This window comes from Pteropus alecto, unplaced genomic scaffold (assembly GCF_000325575.1).
Source record: "Pteropus alecto unplaced genomic scaffold, ASM32557v1 scaffold20, whole genome shotgun sequence".
Taxonomy (NCBI): domain Eukaryota; kingdom Metazoa; phylum Chordata; class Mammalia; order Chiroptera; family Pteropodidae; genus Pteropus; species Pteropus alecto.
Window position 1 is genome coordinate 34,312,637 of NW_006436298.1, and position 20,113 is coordinate 34,332,749.

Below are 20,113 nucleotides of genomic sequence, written 5' to 3' on the forward strand. Positions count from 1 at the left end.
AGTCTGTTTTCTCTCTGTTTGGATTGGTTGAATTCTTTTCTTCTGTCTTTATGTTCCCTGATGGTATCCTCCCTCATCTCCACTCTACTATTGAGCCAATCTAGTGAGTTTTTAATTCCTGTTATTGCATTTTTTAGTTCTGTAATTTCCATCTTTTTATTTTTATAGCTTCTATTCTTTGCTTAGATTTTCCGTTTTTTACATTTGTTTTAAGAGAATTCGTAATCGATTAATGAAGGATTTTTTATGATGGCTGATTTAAAATCCTTTTCAGATAATTACAGCATTTGATTATTTTAGTATTGACATTAGTTGATTGTCTTTTCTAATTCAAGTTGTGATTTTTCTTGGTTCTTGGTATGACAGGTGATTTTCAGTTGAATCTTAGATATTTTATTTATTATGTTAGGAGGCACAGGGGCCTATTTCAGTCTTTTATTTTCAGAGGTGTTCTTTCTTGATTTAGCATGCAGGTCTTGGCCTATTTTTGTGGGCTGTGATTCCAATGACAGTTTAATTTTCAGAATCTTTATACTGTTATTTTGGTTCACTTTGCTTATCTGGTACCACTAGGGCTTCCACTGGTTCCTGCTGGTGCCGCTTGAGGGAGTAGTATATATTTTTCTTAGGCTGGACTATTAGATCTCTTGGTAGGGAATGAATGACATAGGATTTTCTTACCATGTCCCTTAGCTGCCCTGATGTCTCGGGGCAGGAGAGGAGAGACTTGGACCCATAGAGAATAAGGAGCTTCCTGGACTGGTTCTTTTGCTAAAGCTGGGTCACTCTTCCCATTTCTGAATACCTGCTGTGGTTTCTCTCGGTGGGGAAGGAGATACTTGGACCTCTGAGGACAGAGAAGCTTCCTGACCTGAGTGCTTGCTATTACTGAGTCTCTCTTGTTGGTTCTTCCTGTCTGATTTGATTTCTTTTGAGAGAAAAGGGGATATTTAGGACTAGCATGAAAGGAGAGCGCTTCTGGCTATTTATTTTTGGTGAGGCTGACAATCAATCTCCCTTGCTTGATGGTGGGTATCTGGCTTGCCTAATGTTGTCAGGACTCCTGTTAGATACTGGGGGAAGCTAGCCAACATAGGCTGCCTTTTGGTATTAAACTGGAGGTTGGGAAAAGTCGAGTCTGGGTGACCTGCTGGGAGGGAACACAAGACACTTCTGTGCTGTTCTTCCAGTCTTAGGGCCAAGAGTTTGCCTTCTTTTCATCTTTCAGAGTTCTTCCTTGGTTGTCTCTTGCACTATTTCCAGTGTTTATAGTTGTGTTTTGTGGAGTGGAGCTGGGGAAAATGGTCTATGGCATCTTGTCTGGAGCAGAAGCTGGGTTTTATTTTATTTATTTTTGTCATGTGAGCATGGAGGTAAAGGGGCGGGGCAATACTGGCTGGGGCTGACTCTGGCCTTGTTGGGGGCCCTGAGATTTACTCTCTCATGAAATTCCATTAACCCATTTCCCGTTTGCCCTGAGAATACTCGTACTTGTGGCTGCAGCACTTATCCCGAGATAACTCGCAGATTACAGCCCTAACCTTACCCCCAAAGTTTGCCACGAAATCTAGCTTTTCTTATTGTTTTTGCATCACTTTAGTATATTGATAGTCTATGGAAACAAATGATATCAAACTAGTTATAGCATTCTGTTTTTAGTAGTGATAATCCTATTTGCAAAAAATAGTAATTCTCAATTGCTGAAAATGTGAAATCCTAGAAAACATAGCATTCCTACATATAATGTTAATTGACATCATTCTCGAACAGTTGTTGGCTGAAGATTCATTTGATGAATCCAATTTATGTATTCATTTCTGCTACATTAGGATTAGAGACAAGTTCTGTTTAGAAGTAACTCTAAGAACAGTTTTTATATTTTATTGTCACACTGAAAAGCAGTCAGATTTGATTCAGCCTTTAAAAAGCATGTTTCTGTAAAATTAAATTAATGCTGGCGGGGAGCTGCACTTTTGTTTTCTAAATGGGAAATTGATTAAACCAGAGGTCCCCAACCCCGAGCCATGGACCAGTTACCAGTTTGTGGCCTATTAGGAATCGGGCCACACAGCAGCAGGTGAGCAGCGGGCAAATCAGCAAAGTTTCTTTTGTATTTGCAGCCACTCCCCAGTGCTAGCATTGCCACCTCAGCTCCACCTCAGATCATCATCAGGCATTAGATTCTCATAGGAGCAATGCACTCTGGTGCCAGAAAGGTTGGGGACTGCTGGTTAAACATCTGTACTCCTGGGTTTAATTTTATACACCAGTTCATACAGAGAGGCTTCCCAGATATTTTCTTGACTTTCCCTGAGTTGGCCTATTCATTCTCTGCCTGCTTATTTTCATATCGGTGTATTTAATATGAAGTCTCAGGATTTTGTTAATTCCTTTTCCTTCTCTTGGAAGTTGGGGTAGTTTGTATACATTGCCATGCTGCCTAGAACACTAGAATTTTCTCTTTTTTTCCTTTGATACCATGATGTAAAACTTGTGGCATATAGTTGTACTCCTTTATTTGCTAATGGTATGTTTAAAATTTTTTTTTTACAAAATAGTTTTTTGTTCTTTTCACTAGTTATTGGTAGGAACTTCTGAGGTACTGTTTCACTATACCAACTTTACTCACAAATTGAATAATGACTTTTCTGCAGTTTTCACATCTCCCTCTGATATTTGACATAACTAATACTTCCTTTTTATATTGGCATCTGTAACTCTGCCAAACCTTTCTTATTCTTTTGCTTACTTACTCTCTATCCTTTATTTGGTGTTTCTTCCTCCCATTCTACAGTTTGACAGACTCTCATGGGTTTTGCCCTTGACTTTGTTTTTCTGTTGACATTCAGTCTTTTGGTTTCATCTATAACATTTAAACAACTGATTCTCTCAAATTTGGATCTTTAACCTTAATAATTTATTAAAAAGCGAATGTATTTTAAAGTAGCTCCATAGTCTCATTCTTCCATATCTGTTGATATTGTCATCATTTCTATTAAAGCCTTAAAATTGCCATTGGACCATCTCTCTTTTGTTCCATAGATCCATTCACCAGGTCAAAACTCTTTCATCTTAATTCTCATTGACATTGCCAATTATAGATCCTCATTTCTCAGGCTATATTGCTATAATAATTTATTCATTTGCCTTCTTATGTTTCATTTTTTTTCTTCAAGATATTATATACATAGCTTCCAGATAAAATCTGTCTCTCTTTTTATTGAACTATAACATACATATAGAAAAGTACACAAATCACGGGTGCTCACGCTAGCTTGATGAAATTTTAGAAACTGAACATACTTGTGTCACTAACACCAGCAAATTAATCATTTAAAAAGTCACATTCATGACCTTGTTATTTTGCCTTCAAAACCAAGTAACTCAAAGAGATTCAGCCTTAATTTCCTTACCAGTGGAATAGCAGGAGCCAAACTGGTATGCCATTTCCCACTGCTTGTCACATATAACTTGATTTTGTAGACATTTCTTTCTTTACTTTACCTCATATTCCCTTTTTTTTTTTTTTTTTTGCCTCATACTACTTTTACTTCTTGAAATTCATTTCCTTTTTGACTGTTTATAATTTAAATCATGGTCATTATTTCCAGTCCTCGCTCAGATCTTGCTATTTCCAGGAAACTTTTCTGAGACAGTAAACTTTAATTAAATTTTTATTTTTCTCTTCAAAAATTCTTTAACTTATTTTTTGAATGAGTAATATCAATACATTCATTTAGAACAAAATTCAGATGTACAAAAGGGTATTTAGTGAAAAGTCTCCCTCCCACTTCAGTGCCCCAGCTATGTGTTCTTCTAGAAATACTTTTATGCACTTACAAACAAAATAAATTTCTATTTTTCTTCCTCCTTTTTACATAATACCAAATTCTGTTTCTTTTTAAAATTAATAGTTCTTAATGATAGCTTCAGATTAATACACAGAGTGTTTTCTTATTTTTTATTAGGGCTAATGATACTCTATGGAATGAATATACCATGATCAGATCCACCGTATATGATTATGAAGGTTGGACGCTGAACAAATTCACATAGACTATTTGAATGGCACTCCCTAAAGTTATTATTATAATAAAATTCGGTAGTCTTGATTGTAATTTACTTAATCAGTTCCTTTCAATACATAGTTGCTGGTTTTCCTTTTCCTTTTTTTTTTTTTTTGGTTATTTTAAACACTATTGAAAGGAATAGTCTTATAAATGTCATTAGACACTTATGGGGAAATTATCTGTAGGATAATTTCATGTGTGTATTTGACATTTGTATATCTTTTTGGAGAAATCTTTATTCAGATCCTTTGCCCATTTTTAATTGGTTTGTCTTTTTATTATTGAATTGTAAGAATTCCTTATACATTTCAGATAGAAGTCCCTTGTCATGTATGATTTGCAAATATTTTTTCCCCATTTAGTGGGTTATCTTTTTACTTTCTTGATGGTAGCTTTTGAAACAGAGAAATTTTTAATTTTGATAAAATCCAATTTATGTTTTTTTTGTTTTGTTGTTTGTGCTTTTGGTGTTGTGGGTAAGAAACTATAACCTAAGCCAAGACCATGAAGATTTACTGTTTTCTTCTGAGAGCTTTATAGATTTAGCTCTAATATTGTGAATCTTTCTATTTATTTGGGTCCTCTTTAATTTCTTCAATAAAGAAAAAGTTTTATAGTTTTAAGAATATAAATTTTGCATTTATTTCTAAAAATTTTTTTCTAAATATTTTTTTTTGATGTGTTGTAATAGAATTGTTTTTAAATTTCAGTTTTGGATTGGTCATTTCTAGTATATAGAAATAAAAGTGATCTTTGTATATTGATCTTCTACCCCATAATCTTACTGATTTATTTATTCTATTAAGTTCTGATACTTTTTTATTGTTTTCCTTAGGATTTTTATATGCAGTGTCATACTACCTGCAAATATTGTTTTACTTCTTCCTTTTCAATTTTATTGGAAATTATTTCATTTATTTCATTGTACTGGCTAGAACCTCCAAAACAGTGTTGAATAGAAGTGGTAAAAGTGGAATGCTCATCTTATTCCTAATCTTTGAGATAAAAGCAGTTAGTTGTAGAAGTTTTTTTTTTTTACCCTAAAAAATGACCCATAACTTTGTTTTGAAGACTAATTTCCTTTTGATTTAAGATTTTTTTCTTCTGTTTACACACAGATATGTGCTGACTAGAAGGCTCACTTGTGCAGTGTAGAGGATAAGACAGTGCCTTACAAAAATGGGGTTTGGGAGTGACCTGAAGAATTCACATGAAGCTGTGTTGAAATTGCAAGACTGGGAATTACGATTACTGGAAACAGTGAAGAAATTTATGGCTCTGAGGATAAAAAGTGATAAAGAATATGCATCTACCTTACAAAACCTTTGTAATCAAGTTGATAAGGAAAGTACTATCCAAGTGAATTATGTCAGCAATGTATCCAAGGTAAGAGGAATAATTTCATTATCTACTATGTATACCACGATAACTGTGCTTAAGGCAAATAGATCATACTACATATGTTATAAACCGATGTTATGTACCTTTCTGTAGTTTTCTTCATGTTTCTTGTGCTAGGGGTTCGTTGTCCCCTTACATCTGTGAGTTTACAGTTTTTATTAACTTTGGAAAAATAGCCATTATTTTCAAAAAAAAATTTTAATCCTCCCTTTTATTCTTCTCCCCTTTGGGGAGTCTGACTACATATATATTTGGCTGTTTGACGTTATCCCACAGTTTACCGATACTTTTTATTTATTTTTCTGTCTTCTCTCTGTGTTTCATTGCAGTTAGTTTTTATTTGTTATGTCTTCTATTTCACTAATCCTATTTTTATGCAATGTCAAATATGTTGTTGATTACATACAGTGCATTTTTCAGCTCAGAGATTTTTCATTTCTGGTGCACTTGGATAAACCTATCAGTGAGATTAACTGTAACCATTTCCCTGACCACTCCTCTTCCAGCAATATCACATCTTTCCTCCTCCCTTCTCCCCTGGCATCATCACTTCATGACTCACCAATATTTAAATTTAAATATGCCTATGTGTGCCTTTTCTTTATCTTCTCATACTTGCCAAAACCCAGCTCTTTCTTTTACCCAACATCTGTACTTTAGGGTGGAGGAACTGGAGAGAAGGAGACAGGAACTGGGTAGTTGAGCCATTTCCATGTTAAAAATGAGAAGTCTTCAATAAATGAATCATCTGTAATAGTTCGATTTGAATTGTTTTTATATCTTCCATGCCTCTACTTTTAAATATGTTTATTCTTTAGTCTTTTGAACATATGGAATACAGTCATAGTAATTCTTTTATTGTCCCTGTCTATCAACCTGTTGCTTCTGGGTCAGTTTTGATTGACAGTTTTGATTTTCCTCTTCATTTTGTGTTGTATTTTTTCTGTATGGTAATCTTTGATTTGATGCCAGGTATTGTGAATTTTACCTTTTTTAGATACTGAATATTTTTGTATTTCTTTAAATATTCTTGAGCTTTGTTTTGGGACATTTTGGAGACATTTTGATCTTTTTGGCTCTTGCCTTTAAATTTGTTAGGTGGCACCAGAAGTATGTGTAATCAGAAGAGGAGAATTTTTCTCCTCTTTTGAGGCAAGATAATTCTCGATGTTCAAAGGATGCTCTCCAATGTTTGAGATTTTACACTCTGGCTATGAGACCTGGCATGATTTTGTGGCTCTATGTGAGCTCGAAACAGTGTTTTCTATAATCCTTATGGGTAGGATATTTCCTTGGAATAGGATAGCTTCCTCAGACCCTTGAGCTGATCAGTACTTAGCTAAATAATCAAGGGGAGGTCATTTGCAGTTTGACTGACTTTTTTCTTCATGTAGCTCAGCCCTCTCTAGTACTCTGTCTTTGTCTTGTCTCCAGTGCTCTGACTACTTTCATGTCTATGTGCTCAGAACTTAGTCTCTTTAACTCACAGAAATTAATGAGTTCTGCTTGGCTCTTTCTCCCTGGGCTGTGGCCTGAACATTTTCTCCATTCAGTAAGCTTGGATGATCTTAGGGCTGAGTTAATTTATTTGTAGTCTCTCAGGGTTCACTGTCCTTCATTGAATGATATCCAGTGGCTTGAATGCTCTGTGTCAAATATATTTTGTTCAGTTTTTAGTTGTTTTAGACAAGGATAAAGCAGTTCCTGTTTCTCTATCTTAATTGGAAGCAGAAGTCTTGCAGCTAGTGATTTTTATGTCTTTATTTTAAAAAATAAAAACATACAGCAGAGTTTCAAGAATAGAACAAAGATTTCTTTGTGTCCTTCATTCTATTTATTAATTGCTGACATCTTGCCATATTTGTTCTATGGCTCCCTTTCTCTCTCAGTATGTGTGTGTGTATGTATGTGTGTGTGTATGTGTGTGTATATGTGTGTGTGTGTGTGTGTGTATATGTACGCATATATATATACATATAAGTATTATGCCCCTTTATTCTTAAATATTTAAGCATGTATTTTCTATGTGCATATCTATAATATAATGACCAAATTTGAGAAATTTAGCATTGTTACCATGCTATTATCAAAAAGTATATTCCATATGAAACTTTTGTCCCCTTTTGACATTTTTTTTCATTCTGATTCAAGATCTAGTCCAGAATCACTCATTTCATTTAGTTTTATCTCTTCCATTCCTTTAATCTGGGATATGAGTGTGAGAAATCACATTCTGTGCTTTGGTACTTTTTCTTTTTTACTTAAAGTTATTTTGAAATGTTTTGTTCTATCTTTAATCCTGAGGACATGATTTTTGTGTGGTTTTATTTTTTCCATTTTGTTTTTTGTATTGCTTTTGGAGGAAAGAGGTGGCAGCCTATCAAGCTGTATTTGCTTTCAGTTACCTAGACTATGTCCCCATCAGCCTTTGAATACTTATTTACTTCTTGGCATACTAAGATATTCCAGGCACATCTTGCTTGAATGTTCTGTTTTCCAGTCCTGAAAAAAACTTTCTCCCTAGGAATTCTGCTTCCTTTTAGTAAAGAGAATATTTAGATATTTAACCAAGTTACTATGTATCGAATTTTATGTCTCATAGTACTTTGCAATCATATATAATACTGTAATGAATAACTTTGTTACAGATATGTTTTTGTATCATTATGAATATCTTCAGGATATTTTCCTGAAAATGGAATTTCTAGGTCAAAGTGTAAATGTATATATAGTTTTGTTACATATTGCCGGCATAAATTTTTAAATAGATCTTGTACCGTTTTGTATGTCCCCCAGAAGTATATGAGAGTGCTAGTTTCTGCTTAATCTGGGCCACAACGTGTTTTATCAGACTTTTTGAATTTTTGTCAATCTGGTAGATAAGAAATGGTCTCTAGTGCAGCTTTAGTTTTATTTCTCTACTTGCGAGTGAAATTAAACATCTTTTCATATGTTTAATAGCTATTTTATTTTGAGGACTTGTTTTATTCTATGCTAAAGGTGAATGTTATTTGTGTTTTCTTATTCATCTAAAATTTAACCGATCAGAAATAAAGGGAATCCAAATTGGAGAAGAAGTGTAAAATTGTCTGTTTGCAGATGATCTGATCTTATATAGAAAAAACCCTAAGACTCCACCAAAAAACTGTTAGGACTAATAAACAAATTCAGTAAAGTTGCAGGATACAAAGTTAACATATAAAAATAAGTTATGTTTCTATACACTAACAACAAATTATATGAAAAAGAAATAAAGACAGTAATCCCATTCGTAATAGCATGAGAAAAAATAAAATACTTAGGAATAAATTTAACAAAGGAGGAAAAGATCTGTACACTGAAAATTACAAGACATTGATGAAGGAAATCGAAGAAGACAGAAATAAATGGGAAGATATTACATGTTCATGGATTGGAAGAATTAATATCTAAAAAGTGTCCATACTACCCAAAGCCATCTACAGATTCAGTGCAATCCCTATCAAGATTACAGTGGCACTTTTTTTTTTTTTTTTTTACAGAAATAGGAAAAATACTACTTAAATTTATATGGAAATATAATGACTCTAAATAGCCAAGCAATCCTGAGAACAAAATGGGAGGTATCACACTTCTTGATTTTAAGCTATATTATAGATAGTAATAAAACAGTATAGTACTGGCATAAAAACAGACACAGAGACCAGTGGAACAGAATTGAGGGCACAGAAATAAACTCATGCATGTGTGGTCAACTAAAATTTGACAAGAGCCAAGAATAGTCTCTTCAATAAATGGTGTTAGGAAAGCTGGATATTCATGTGCTGAAGAATTGAGCACATGAGACGTCAGAAGCGTGGCAAAGTAAGAGATGTCCCTGGATCTCTCAACCTGAAATAACAATAAGCTGAACATCTAAAAATCAACAAATAACACCCAGCCTGCACACACATACATTTGAGTGAGTGATCTGCACATAAGAGCTTCTGGAGGTCAGAACCATGGAAGTCAGGTGGTAGATTAGAAAGAACAAAGAAGCTGCCTCTCCCAGCTGGAGCTCTCTGCAGGAGAGGAGAGAGGGGAGAAGTTGCTGCAGGTCCCTGAACAGCCCTGCCTCAGGAATCCATGAGCTCCATGCAGCAGAGCCCAGGGATCAAGGCAGAAAGTGGTGTGCGGACTAACTGCAGAGGGGCAACAGCAGGGTCTTAGCAGCTGTGGTTATGAAGCATGAGACTGAGACACCAAGATAGCAGCAACCCTCACCGACCAACCCCAAAGGCATCTCCCTCATATCCTGTAAGACTGAATACCGCAGAGCCCCAGGGGAACTTGAGAAAATGCTACTGAAACTGTAGCTAATACTGACAGGGACTGAGACTGAGGGAAACGATCATGATTAAATATTTATAAGGAAAAAAAGGCATTATTAAGTCTCAAAAAAGGGATCCAAGAGGCTTTGATGCCACCTACTGGAAATAAAAAAAATAATAATAATAATAAAAAAACCTTAGCAACAGGCTAAAGACAGACCACTATATAATAAATCTTTCTGGGAGAAAAGAAAATAATATGCTTCTGTAACGCCCAGGCAGAGAAATAGTCCATCAAACACCACGAACAACCAAAGTGACAAGGCAGTTAAGAAAGAGGGAAAAATCTCCAGAAAATAAATTTAAAGCCTAAATGACAGAATTCAGGCTTATACTTCTGAAAAAAACTCAGTGAGATCCAAAATAATTCAGTTCAACAATTCCAGGAGTTGAGGGAAAAAATGACCAGCATAATAAGTTTTTTAGCAGGAGATTGAAACCCTAAAAAAGAACAAAATAGAACTTCTGGAGAGGAAGAACACACTAAAAGAGATGAAAAATGAAATAACAAGCTTAGGAAATGTAGTTGACTAAGTGGAGAAAGGATCAGTGATGTCGAAGACAGAAGTCTAGAAATAATTCAGAAGGAAGAAGAGAACAAAGAATGAAAAACAATGAAAGAGAAATATAAGAACTAGCTGACACTATCAGGAAATTCAATATTAGAATAGTGGGTATCCCAGAAAGAGAAGAAAAGGAGAAGGGATCAGAGAGCATTTTCAAACGAATAGTTGATGAGAATTTCCCAAATCTAAGGAATGAGCTGGAGCTTTGAATTTAAGAAGCTAACAGAACACCCAATTATCTCAACCTAAAAGGGTCTTCTCTAAGACGTATTATATTAAAATTATCAAAAATTAATGAGAAAAAAAGAATTCTCAAGGCATCCAGGGAAAGGAAGATGTAGCCTATAAAGGAAAACCCATTAGACTGTCTTTGGACTTCTCAGCACAAACCTTACAAGCAAGAAAGTGGAACCAAATATTCAAATTATTAAATGAAGGGAATTATCAGGCAAGAATAATATATCCAGCAAAACTCTCCTTTAGATATGAAGGAGAAATAAAGACTTTTGCAGACATATAAAAGTTGAGGGAATTGTCCACTATGAGGCCTCCATTACAAGAAATACTGAAAGAGGTCAGCCCACTTGAAATAAAATGACAAAAAAATACATAGCTATGAGTAAGGTGACTGGCAGGCAGATAGAAGCAGAGGAGTGTGACTCTTATTAAGAACCGGGTATTATAAGCTTAAACAATAAAGAAAATTGCTATTGCAAAGTAAAAATGTATGTTTGCATACATACGGACAATTTGGGACAACAATAACAGAAAAGGGGAGGAATCAAAGATTCACATTTTCAAAGGAGAATGAAGATAAGGCACACACAGAAGGAAACAGACTACTGCATATATATGTAATAATTCTTTACATACTCATAATGGTAACCACATACCAAAGATGCAGAACTGAAGTATATAACAAAAAGCAAGAAAGACCAGAGAGGAAATCCACAAAACCCAATGAAATTAAAAAAACAGAAATGCAAGAAAACAATGGAAACACCGAGCTACCAGAAAGCAAAAGATAAAATGGCTATAGGAAAACCTCATATTTCAATAATTTACATTTACCCTAAATGTAAATGGACTGAACTTACCAATAAAAAGGAACAAAGTTGCAGACTGGACCAAAAAACAAAACCCAACCATATGCTGCCTCCAGGAGACACATCTCAGTTCCAAAGATAAATATAGACTCAAAATGAAAGGGTGGAAAATGACATTTCAAGCAAATGGCATTCAGAGAAAAGTGAGAGTAGTCATACTGATATCGGATGAAATAGACTTCAAAATAAAAAGGGTAAAGAAAGATACTGAGGGACACTTCATAATGATAAAGGGAATCATGCACCAAGAAGATATAATACTTATTAATATCTATGCTCCCAGTCAAGGAGCCCTGAAATACATAAAGCAATTACTAACAGAACTAAAGGGAGAAACAGACTAAAACACCATCATAGAAGGGGACCTAGATACCCCACTGTCAGATATGGACAGATCATCCAAATCAATAAGGAAATAACGTTCTTAAATGACACATTAGATCAACTGGATGTAATTGACATTTACAGAGCCTTTCATCCCAAAACAGCTGCTTACATGTTCTTCTCTAGTGCACGTGGAACATTCTCAAGGATTAACCACATACTGAGACACAGAGATAGCCTCAACAAATATGAGGATTGAGATCATACCAACTATATTCTGATCATAATTCTTTGAAGCTGGAGATCAACTATAAAAAGTAATCAGGAAGAACCACGAATACATGGAAATTAAATGACATGCTACTGAAGAATGACTGGGTCAGAAAGGAAATAAGAGAGATCAAGAGATACATAGAAATGAATGACAATGATAGTACAACATATCAAAACTTTTGGACACAGCAAAAGCGATCATAAAGGGAAAGTTCATATCATTACAGGCCTATCTCCAAAAACAAGAACGAGCCCAAATAAACAACACTTCATCTTAAAAGACTAGAAAAGGAAGAACAAATAAGGCCTAAAGTCAGCAGAAGGAAAATCATCAAAATTAGAGCAGAAATAAATGCAATTGAGCACCAAAAAAGAAAAAAAAAAAAAGAAAGAAAGAAAAAGTAAATGCAGCAAAGAGTTGATTCTTTGAGAAGTTTAAAAAAATCAATAAACCCCTGGCTAGATTCACTAAAGAAAAAAAAGACAGGACACAAATAAAATCAGGGATGAAAGAGGAGAAATAATGACAAAGGACCATAAAGGAATACTATGAAAAAGTATATAACACCAAGTTTAATAACCTAGAAGAAATGGATTAGTACTTAAAAATATACAACCTTCCTAGACTGAATCAAGAAGAACCAGAAAATCTATACAGACTGATCAGCAGTATGGAAATTGAAACAGTCATCAAAAACCTACCAAAAAGTAAAAGTCCAGGACCAGAAGGCATCACCAATGAACTCTACCAAACATTTAAAGAAAGGTATAATACTTATTTTTCTCAAACTCTTCCAAAAAATTGAAGAGGAGGCAATACTTCCTAACTCATTTTATGAGGCCAGTATTACCCTGTTACCAAAATCTGGTAAAGATAAAACAAAAGAAGAAAACTGCAGACCGTTATCTCTTTTGAACGTGGATGCAAAAATCCTAAATAAGATACTAGCAAACCGAATACAGCAACATATTAAAAAGATTATACACCAGATCAAATAGGCTTCATCCCAGGGGCACAGGGATGGTTTAACATATAGAAATCAATTAATGTGATATACCACATAAACAAAATAAAGAATAAGAATCATGTGATCACATCAATGGATGCAGAAAAAACCTTTGACAAGATATAGTATCCATTTATGATCAAAACACTTAATAAAATAGGTGTAGAAGGAAAGTTACCTTAACACAATAAACCCTCAGCCAATATTATACTTAACAGTGAGAAACTAAAAACCTTTCCTTTAAGATTAGGAACATGACAAGGCTGTCCACTATCACCACTGTTATTCAATATAATATTGGAGGTTTCTAGCAAGTGCAATCAGACAAGAGAAAGATAAAAAAGACATCCAAACGCAAGAGAAAGAAAGAAAAGGCATCCACATAGGAAATTAAGAAGTCAAACTGTCACTATTGTGGGTGACATGATTCTCTATGTAGAAAACCCTAAAGACTCCACAAGTACAGTACTGGAAACAATAATCAAATACAGTAAAGTTTCTGGATAGAAAGTCAACGTTCAAATATCCATAGCATTCCTATACTCTATGTTCCAAAATCCATGCATTCTTATACTCTAATAATGAAGTGTCAGAAAAAGAAGTGGGAAAACCAGTTCCTTTGCAATTGCAACAAAAGAAGAAAATACCTAGTAATAAATCTAACGAAACATGTGAATGACCTATATAATGAAAAGTTTAAGATCCTAATAAAGAAATCAATGATGATACAAGGAAATGGAAAGCTATTCCGTGTTCTTAGATTGGAAGAGTCAACATTGTTAAAATGACCACATTAGCTAAAGCATTATACAGATTTAATGCATTCCCTATCAAAATCCCATCGACCTTATTTAAAGAAATAGAACAAAAAATCATCAAATTTGTAACTTTTAAAGAAATAAAACAAAAAATCAGATTTGTATGGAAGCACAAAAGACTCCAAAGTGCCAAAGCCGTTCTTAAAAAAGAACGAAGTTGGAGGCATCCCTCTGCCTGACTTCAAATTATACTACAAAGTGATGATAGTCAAAACAGCATGATAGTGGCTAAAAAATAGACTCACAGACCAGTGGAACAGAATTGAGAGTCCAAAAGTAAACTCATGTTTATACTGGCAAATAATTTTCAACAAAGAAGTCAAAATATACAATGGAAAAAGGAACGCCTCTTCAATAAGTGATGCTGGGAAACTGGAAAGCCATCTGCAAAAGAATGAAACTAGACTGTTGTCTATCACCACACACCAAAGTTAACTCAAAATGGAATAGGGACCTGAATATAAGACTTGAAATAATAAATTGCGTAGAAGAAAACATAGGAACTAAACTCATGGACCTTGGTCTTAGAGAAGATTTTATGAATTTGACCTCAAAGTCAAGGTAAGTAAAAGCAAAAATAAATGAATGGGAATACATCAAACTAAAAAGCTTCTGCACAGCAAAAGGAACTGTCAACAAGGCAAAGAGACAATCATCTGAATGGGAAAATGTATTTGCAAGCAATGTCTCCGATAAGGACCTAATATCCCAAATATAGTAAGAACTCATACAACTCAATAACAACCAAAAAAGAAACAATCCAATTAAAAAATGGGCAGAGGACCTGAACAGACACTTCTCCCTAGTTGACACACAAATGGCCAACAAATATATGAAAAGATGCTCAACATTGCTAGCTATTAGTAAAATTCAAAATGCAATACCATCTCAAACCTGTTAGAATGGCTATTATCGATAGGATAAGTAAAACCAAGTGTTGGAGAGGAAATTAAGAAAAAGGAACCCTTATACACTGCAATGGGACTGCAAATTGGTACAGCCACTGTGGAACTCAGTATGGAAGTTCCTGAAAAAACTACAAATTGATCTACCATATGATCCAGAAATCCCTCTACTGGGTATTTTACCTCAAAGACTTGAAAACCCATATCCGAAATGATATTTGCACACTGATGTTCATAGCAGCATTATTCACAGTGGCCAGGACATGGAAGCAACCAAAGTGACCTACAATAGATGATTGGTTAAAGAAGCTGTGGTACATATATACAATGGAATATTACTCAGCCATAAGAAGAGATGAAATACTGCCATTTGCGACAACATGGATGGACCTCGAGATAATCATGCTAAGTGAAATAAGGCAGACAGAAAAAGTTGAAAATCACATGATATCACTTATACGCATGCTATAAACCTAAAAGCAACAAATGAGCAGGAGAAACAAACAGAGACTCATGGGTATAGACTAGAGACTAGTGGTTTCCAGAGGGAGGTGGGAGGTAGACGGGGTAAAGGGGGTCAAATATGTGGTGACAGAAAGAAATCTAACTATGGGAGGTGAACACACTATGTAAAAAAAAAAAAAATACACATACACATTAACTGTTAAAGTGTACAGCTGAAACACTGAATTTCGTTAACCAATGACAACATTAAAAATAAATTAATAAAAAAAATCTGTGTAGTACATAGGCATTTGCCATACTACTGTGTGGATTTTTTATATTTGAAATACCTCTCATAAATTTTACAATTTTTAATATTTTGAAAAAATAAACTTAATTAAAAAAAAGATATAGAGCATTAAAGTTACAAGAACAGTCCCATGCTACCTTTTATAATCATAACCACCTTTCTCTCTCTTTTTTTCACCATCTCCAAAACACTGATTTATTTTCGATCACTTTAATCTTATCATTTGAAAGTGATGCATAAATGAAAGCATACAATATATAACCTTTGGAGATGGGCTTTATTCATTCAGCATAATTCCCATGAAATCCATCTAAATTGTTGTATGTATCAATAGGTTATTCCTTTTCCTTTTCATTGCTGAGTAAAATTCTGTGGTATGGATACACCACAGTTTGACTATTTACCTCTTGAACCTCTTGACGGACATTGAGATTGTCCATATATTGGCTATTATTAATAAAGTTCCTAAGAATATTAAATTATAGAATTGATCTACCATATGATCCAACAATCTCTCTACTGAGTATTTACCCCAAAGACTTGAAAACATAGATCCGAAAAGATATATACACAGAAATGCTCATAGCAGCATTATCCATGGTGGCCAGGACATGGAAGCAACTGTATTGTCCTATAATATTTATCTAATAGATGATTAGATAAATAATGGAATACACTCGCCTATAAAAAAGATGAAATACTGCCATTTGCGAAAATATGGATGGATCTTGAGATAATTATGTTAAGCAAAATATGCCCAACAGAAAAAGTTGAAACCCACATAATATCACTTATATGTGGGATATAAATCTAAAAGCAACAAAGAAACATGACAAACAAACAGAAACTCATGAACATGGACAGTAGACTACTGGTTACCAGAGTATAGTGGGAGGGAGGTAGATGGAGTAAAATGGGTGTGGTGACAGAAAGAAATCTAACTATAGGTGGTGAACACACAATGCAATATATGACTTACTGTTGTACACTTGAAACTTATTGGATTTTATTAACCAATGTCACCATAATACATAAAAGAATATAAAAAAAATAATGTGCTTTGACGCTGTAGTGAAAGAAAAAAAAGAATGAAATTGACCTCTATGATACACCACTCACAAACGGGAATGGGCAGCACGGCAGAGGGAATGCAGTTAGTATTAATATGTTGGCTAGATGGAGGGCCAGGGGAGGGAGGGAGCAATTGGGGGTACTGTTTTATGAACTATATAGATGTCCAATCAATGTACTGTATACTTGAAACTAATGAAAATAAATTAATTTTAAAAAGTTAACTTGAAATGGATGAAAAACTTAAATGTTAGCCTTCAAACTGTAAAACTAATAGGAGGAAACTTAGGGAAAACATTCCTTGACATTTGTCTTGGCAGCAATAATTTAGGTATGACATGAAAAGCACAAGCAGCAAAAACAAAAATAAGCAACAAAAACAAAAAATGAAAGCCTTCTACACATCCTTACTGCAAAAGAAACAAATCAGCAAAGTGGAAAGGCAGCCTATGGAATGGGAGAAAATATTTGCAAACCATCTATCTGGTAAGGGTTAACATCCAAAATCTAAGGAACTCAAACACTCAATAACAAAAAGAAAAACAGACAATCCCAACAATCCTCCTTCTGGGTATCTATCTGAAAAATTTGAAAACATTTATTCATAAAGATAGATATAGATATAGAAAGATATATATATCTTTATGAATAATGCTAAAAGAATATAGGAAACAACCTAAGTGTCCTTCAGTGGATGATGGAGTAAAGAAGATGTAGTACATATATACAACGGAATACTACCCAGTCATAAGAAAACATGAAATACTATCAACAACATGGTTAGATCTTGAAAGTATCATGCTAAGTGAAATAAATCAGATGGAAAAGGACAAGAAGCACATGATTTCACTCATATGTGGGATATAAAACAGAAAACAGCAAAGCGAACAAACTCATAGACAATAGCATGATGGTTATTAAAGAGGAAGAGGGGTTGGGGAAGATGAAAAAGGTAAAGGGGACCAAATATATTGTGACGGGAGACAGGTTTTTGAGTGGTGAACACACAATGCAATATACAGATGATGTATTATTATAGAATTGTATACGTAAAACTTACATACTGTTACTAATGTCACCTAGTAAACTGTTTGTGGGAATGTAAATTGTTACAGATACTTTGGAAAACAGTATGGAGGTTCCTCAAAAAATTAAAAATAAGACTACTATATGATCCAGTAATTCCACTTATGGGTAAATATCTGACGGGAATGAAATCACTATCTTGAAGAGATGTATGCACCCCATGTTTGTTATTTACAATAGTCAAGATATGGGAACAACCTAAGTGTCCATCAGTGGACGAATGGATAAAGAAAATATGGTACATATTAATAGAATATTATTCAGCCATAAAAATGTTAAAATCTTGAAATTTGTGACAACATGAATGGACCTTGAGGGCATTTTGCTAAGTGAAATAAGTCAGACAGAGAGACAAATACTGTATGTGGACTTATATGTGGACTCTAAAAAAGCCACACTCAGAAATAGAGTAGAATAGTGGTTGCCAGGAGCTGGGATTGGGGGAGAGAAATGGGGAAATTTTGCTCAAAGGGTACAAACTTCCATTTATGAGATGAGTTATTTTTGGAAATCTGATGCACAGCATGGTGACTAAGTAACAGTACTGTATTAATATACACTTAAAATTGTTTAGAGAGTAGATCTTAAATGTTATAACCCGGGAAAAACAAGGTAATTATACCAGGGGGTGAAGGTGTTAATTAATAACCTTATTGTGGTTATCATTTCACAATATATAATGTATCGAATCATCATGTTATATACCTTAAACTTATAAATATGTTATTAATATTGCAATAAAGCTGAAGAAAAGTAAAAACAAAATTATACTTGTCAGAATAGTCAACTCTCTTCTGAAATAGTGTAATGATATAAATAATTGTGAAATAGGCTATTTAAAGGTAGATATTGTCTTACCTTTTAAACATGAAGTGGATTGAAATATTGGCTGTTCCATATACTATGTGGGATTAAAAGTAATGAGAATGCTTTTTGATGAACCAGCCTTATTATTTAGTGTCATATATACATATAATGTAACTTGAACCTGTAAATATGTATATGTATGTGTATGTGTAAATATGTATATGTATATGTATATATAAATATATAATATTTATATATATACACACATATTTATATGTATATATATATATAAATATGTGTATATTTAAGGAAGTAATTCTTAAGCCTGACTGTAGAGTCATGTCTGCTGTAACACATTATTTAAAAACATGAATTTGTTCAATGCAATTGATATATTAGGGAGCAATTTGAATGTAATGTGATTTTATATTTGTTTATGCACAAATGTGGAAGAAATGCTAGGTGAATGCCGGAAACTACCCAGCTGAACTGAGCTGCTTAGGAATACATAAATCTCACACAGGCACATACTTCTATTGTTTACTGGCTACCACTGTTTATTCCTTGTGTTATGAGCGACACTTATCCACATGTTATATTGCAAGTTTCTGTCCAAATTCAGGTAGCTCTGTCTACCTCTTTAGAATAACTCACAAGTTGCAACTCTTCTGACACCTACTTTGATAAGCAAACTTTCATTTTTTTTAAGGTAAAGTGCCATGTTTATTGTACTAATGTATTTCATCACCATTTAATACATGTGAATCTGTGCAAAGATTTTTTATTAGGTTCCTGTCTTTTTTTTAAAATGTGTCCCTGATGAATTTTGTGAGTGTTTTGCTTGTAACACCATTTTTTCCATAAGTTCTGTGATTTTTATTGTGATTTTTTCCATAAGTTCTGTGATTTTGCATAACCCAGTGATTATTAGGGACACAAATTTTCATTATAGCAGAACTTGTACATTAGAATTACTTGGGGAGCTTTAAAATACTGATGCCTAGACCCCATTCAAAACCTATTAAATCAGATCTCTGGTTGTGGGGTTCAAAAATGATATTTTAGAAAATCTCCATGTGATTCTTATTATAGGCATAGTTGTGAACCACTGGCCTAGGGGAACCAGGAAACTTGGGAAATGCAGAAAAGCAGGCATTTCTGAATGGGAAGTACCTCAGGTTTCCCTTGTACTTAGAATTCAATCTTTGAAAACCTTAGTTTTAGGGAAATGTAATAATGACTTGTCTTCTAGATTTCTATATCTGATAAGGACTCAGAGAATCCAAAAACATTCTTATTTAAGGGCAAACTCTAAATAAAAAGTTTTGTTTTCAAAGAACCTTTTATTATGAGTTATTGTGTGGTACAGAAACTATGGGTTCTTAAAGAAAATATTCAAGCAAGCAAGCAAGTAGTCAGAAAATATAATTCGCAAAGAAAAGCTATTTATGATAACTATTGTTTAGGTATTTTTAAGCTTGAGTCATCTCGTTGATTATTTTCAATGCTTAACTGTAATTATAGCTTTAGTAGTAGTTTGTTCTTTAACTCATTGTTCCAGAATAAATACTTTTTG

At 33.9% G+C, this 20,113-nt stretch overlaps 1 protein-coding gene across 6 annotated transcripts in view; it reads left to right on the forward strand.

The window, feature by feature from the left end:
* Positions 1-20,113, forward strand: part of FER (FER tyrosine kinase) — a 366,069-nt gene that overhangs the window by 26,206 nt on the left and 319,750 nt on the right. For all 6 annotated transcript variants that reach the window (XM_025047716.1, XM_015590541.2, XM_006913383.3 and 3 more), the window contains one exon: positions 5,189-5,456. In XM_025047716.1, coding sequence (XP_024903484.1) covers positions 5,250-5,456 — 207 coding nt within the window. In that variant the 5' untranslated portion in view covers positions 5,189-5,249. The remainder of the gene's footprint in view (positions 1-5,188; positions 5,457-20,113) is intronic.